This window comes from Pantherophis guttatus, chromosome 11 (assembly GCF_059756535.1).
Source record: "Pantherophis guttatus breed Tessera chromosome 11, ASM5975653v1, whole genome shotgun sequence".
NCBI classification, from domain to species: Eukaryota; Metazoa; Chordata; class Lepidosauria; order Squamata; family Colubridae; genus Pantherophis; species Pantherophis guttatus.
In genome coordinates this window covers 3,866,545-3,870,463 of record NC_142073.1, presented here as the reverse complement: position 1 = coordinate 3,870,463, position 3,919 = coordinate 3,866,545, and the positions used below count along the sequence as shown (strand labels likewise).

The following is a 3,919-nucleotide window of genomic DNA, read 5'->3' as shown; positions in this document are numbered from 1 at the left end:
GAAGAGGAAGAGGAGGAGGAGAAGGAGAGGAAGAGAAAGGAAAGGAGGAGGGGATTGAGGAAGAGGAAGAGGAGAAGGAGGCAAAGCAATTTGCAGTTTCCATTTTTGCAGAAATGTTCTTTTGGTGGCAAAAACTTGCATCCCATTGATCTACCCCACAATTGCTCTGCACATACCCCACCCCCAATTACCAGTTCCAGATTGCCTAGAATTAGGACCGGTGACAGACAATAATTTTCTTGTCACTGCCATTGGAAAAATCTTACAGTCTAAACTCTAGAAATCCATTAATTCAAGAGAGCGCGGACCCCTGTCTTTTGTTTTATTGCAAGATTTCAGTCAGATATCAACCTTTGGGGTTTTTAGATTCAAATTTATATAGCCTATTATAAAACATACAGAGCAGGGGTGAAATGCTACCGGTTCGCACCGATTCGGGCGAATCGATAGAAATAAAAGCTACTGGTTCGTCCGAACCGGTATTTCCGACGATCAGCTGTGCCGCACGATTTATATTTGCTAGAAAGCAGGAAATCCTGATTTCTAGTGAATATAAATCATACGGCACAGCTGTCCCCTCCTCCCCACTCGCTGTTCTACTTATCTTCAAAAGGCTCCTTTTTCCATGCGAAGTGTGCATTTGGCATGTATTGCGCATGCGTGCACAGTGTGTGTTTGGTGTGCACTGGGCATGTGCGCACACATGATGTGCACTTGGCATGCAGCGCGTATGTGCAGGCAGCAAACTGGTAGCAACCCGAAGAGGATTTCACCACTGATACAGAAGATGTTTCTTTTCTTAAGCGGTTGACCATCTCTTGCTACTCCCGCTCAACTCCAAATTCTGAGTTATCCTGAAAGGTTTACCCTAATATTATCTAAACTGGGATTTATTGTTTTTCAGTGCAAGGCAGTGGTGTAAAATGTCGGTTGAGAAGATCTAACAGGTCTGCAATTTGCTCGGGAAAACTTTCAACGAGTACGATGCAATCCATTTGTTTCCTTTCTTGGCCCAAATCTATTTTCATAAAGGGAGAAGACCTACATTATGATTACTTCATCATCATTGAAAGTTTCCTGACCAAATTGTCTTTTGGGGAGGGGGGCGAAAATCCACATATTTGCTGACTTATTTCTGAAACTCAAGGGAGTTATTTCAAGGAAGGTGAAAGTTTCTTCATACGAATGACCCTTATCTATCCCCAGATATTCCGTAACTTATATAGCCATGATGGCGAGCCTATGGCATGCGTGCCAGAGGTGGCACGCAGCGCCCTTTCTGATGGCATGCGAGCCGTTGCCCCAGTTCAGCTCCGTTGCACATGTGCGTGCGCCTCCCATTGGCCAGCTGGTCTTCGGGACTCTGCTGCGCATGTGGGATGTGTGTGTGCGGGGGGGGGAGGCATGCATGCGGGGGCGTGCACACATGCACGGGGGTGGAGTGCATTGCATTTTGGGGGTTTGGGCGCACAAGCGTGCATTCGTACACACACGCGCATGCTTTGGGCACTCAGTCCAGAAAAGGTTAGCCATCACTATTACATAGCATTCCTTCCATCATGAAAATGCTGGGTTAAATTTTCTTAATTTCCTTCTGCTTTCTGTTAGAAAATAGCGTACTGCATCACACCACACAATGAGCAGCATCTAGTAGACCAAGGAAACGTGAGACAATTTAAGGTCTGTATTCTCAGCTTCTCTTTTCCACGACGTGTAAACCCTGGGGGGTGGGGGTGGGTGGGTGGGAGAATATTCATGCAATCTTTTAGTCATGATAACTCTGGGTGGCTTACAGAAATAAAACCCTAATTAAAAACCCCAATGAATCCTTATCTCCTTGGGTCAACCATCAAACCAACCATTTGATGGTCTCCATCCCACTCTGGTGTCCTCAGGTCCACGGGCAAAACCATATCTTCAGGGCCTTGCAAAAAAAAAAAAAAGAAAAAAGAAAAGAAGTGGGAGCCAATCTTATCTCCACAGGGATGGTGTTCCAGAGGGAGGGAGCCACCACAGATAAGGCCCTTCTTCTTGGTCCCACTAGGTGGACCTCCTTAAGAGAAGAGTCTTTTAACATTCCCTGCCTTTCTATTCTCGTGGGTTGGGTGGATATAACTGGGAAAAGTTGTCCTTTTGACTTTCAGCCATGAGCAATGTGAAGAATAGAATAGAATAACAGAGTTGGAAGGGACCTTGGAGGTCTTCTAGTCCAACCCCCTGCTTAGGCAGGAAACCCTACACCACTTCAGACAAATGAAGATTATGAGTTCTTCCACAACCCCAGTTTGGGTTGTGAGCTTGGAGATAGCAATCCAACTCTAATGCTTCCTGGGACAGAAGAGGAACGTTGCTAACCATAACTTTGCAACTTTGCAATCCAATGGAATCAATTTTAGTTTTGGGCTTTGGCTTCAGCGGTGATTCTTGAGGGCCCAGTCTCAGAGACACTATTCAAACAACATTGCCCAGACAAAGTCGTGCTCCCTTGCTATAGGCTTGTACATACATCTTTGTTGCAAATATTTCCGGGTACGTTTTTTTTTTCCTGAGAAATGCAGAACTATTTCCTTTGGAGTGAAGTCAAGAAAATAGGTAAAGGCAGCTCCATCAATCACACATATTTGTTGCTCAGCAGAATTGAAAGTGGCTGGTAGGCTAGATCTTGGTATAAAATAAATGAACTAATTGAATGTATTCATTGTAAAATCCTAAAAGTTTTATCAATCATGTTGTCCAGCTAAATCCTGATTTTTCTTGCTTCTCATTGCAGCTTCAACACTGGATATCCATATGATAACTGTGATATTTGACAGGAAAAGTCAATATGTTGAAAAACACAATTGGGAACACCTGAGAAAACCAGTGATGAAGTCTGGGCCATCCTTGGTTGTTAACTGACTGGCTGATTCGGATTATTAATTCCAAATTTCTATGGGCGAAGATTCATCTTCCTGTCAAACACTTAATAGTTCGTAGATTTTTTTTCCCCCAGACGAACTTCCTTGATAACTTGGTTTTTTAAAAATTATTATTTTTTATTTAATAATAATGGGGAAAAAATGCAACAATTAATTTTCAACAAGCTAAACATGCTCCTGGTCAAAAAGGACCATGCTTGCTAATGCCAGCAGCAAAGACTTAGAGATGTCTACTTTTGCTCAAAGGCCATTTTACTTGGAGCAGAGAGAGAGAGAAAAAAAAAAGGGGGGGAAACAAGAAGAAGAAGAATGTTTTGGAATCTTCAAGTGGTTGTGTTTCTTTATTCAAGGGGGAAAATGGTAGAAAAGATTGCTTATGATGACGCTGGATCTGGAGGTTGACCTAGACATGATTCACCAACCGATTATGCACCCATGCAAGTTGGTAGGACAATCTTGAACACCTAGACCAGTTCTGGCTTGGTAGAGAAATCCAGAGTCAGATCTCCAATGAAGAAACTTTCCCTTGTGCTTTGAAGTCTTTGGCAAGCAAAAACCTGGACCGTTGTAAGAAGTTTTCCCAATCAACTGTCAAATTCCTTTCTTTCATTGTTGGAGCAGATCGTGACTTCCTTGTGTAGGTTAGGCAACGTTATTCAGATACCAAATACAATGTATTTTGTATCCTTAGCAAGAGCCTAGGATGACATTCAATTTCAAATAAATAAATAAAAATGGCTTCAGAGTAGTCCTATCCTCTAGCTATATTTTGTTCTTTATTCGTGCTAAATAAAGAATCCACAGAATGGATTCCTTTAAAAAAAAATAAACAAACAAACAACAAAAAAAACAGTCAGTCTGGTACCATAACAACATTTTAGTAATTTATGCCATCAAGCAGTATAGCTAAATTCTAATTAACTTTCAAAGAGTTAATTTGAGAAGAGAAATGTTGAAACTTAGCAACTTTCAGTGGCTGATAATTAGAGAACGGGTAAAAT

The 3,919-nt window shown here is 42.0% G+C and overlaps 1 protein-coding gene across 4 annotated transcripts in view; it reads left to right on the top strand.

Annotated features, from left to right (window-relative positions):
* Positions 1 to 3,666, top strand: part of SLC6A2 (solute carrier family 6 member 2) — a 48,062-nt gene extending 44,396 nt beyond the window's left edge. For all 4 annotated transcript variants that reach the window (XM_034426525.3, XM_087877094.1, XM_034426526.3 and 1 more), the window contains 2 exons: positions 1,609 to 1,680; positions 2,771 to 3,666. In XM_034426525.3, coding sequence (XP_034282416.1) covers positions 1,609 to 1,680; positions 2,771 to 2,794 — 96 coding nt within the window. In that variant the 3' untranslated portion in view covers positions 2,795 to 3,666. The remainder of the gene's footprint in view (positions 1 to 1,608; positions 1,681 to 2,770) is intronic.
* The last annotated feature ends 253 nt before the right edge of the window (positions 3,667 to 3,919 follow it).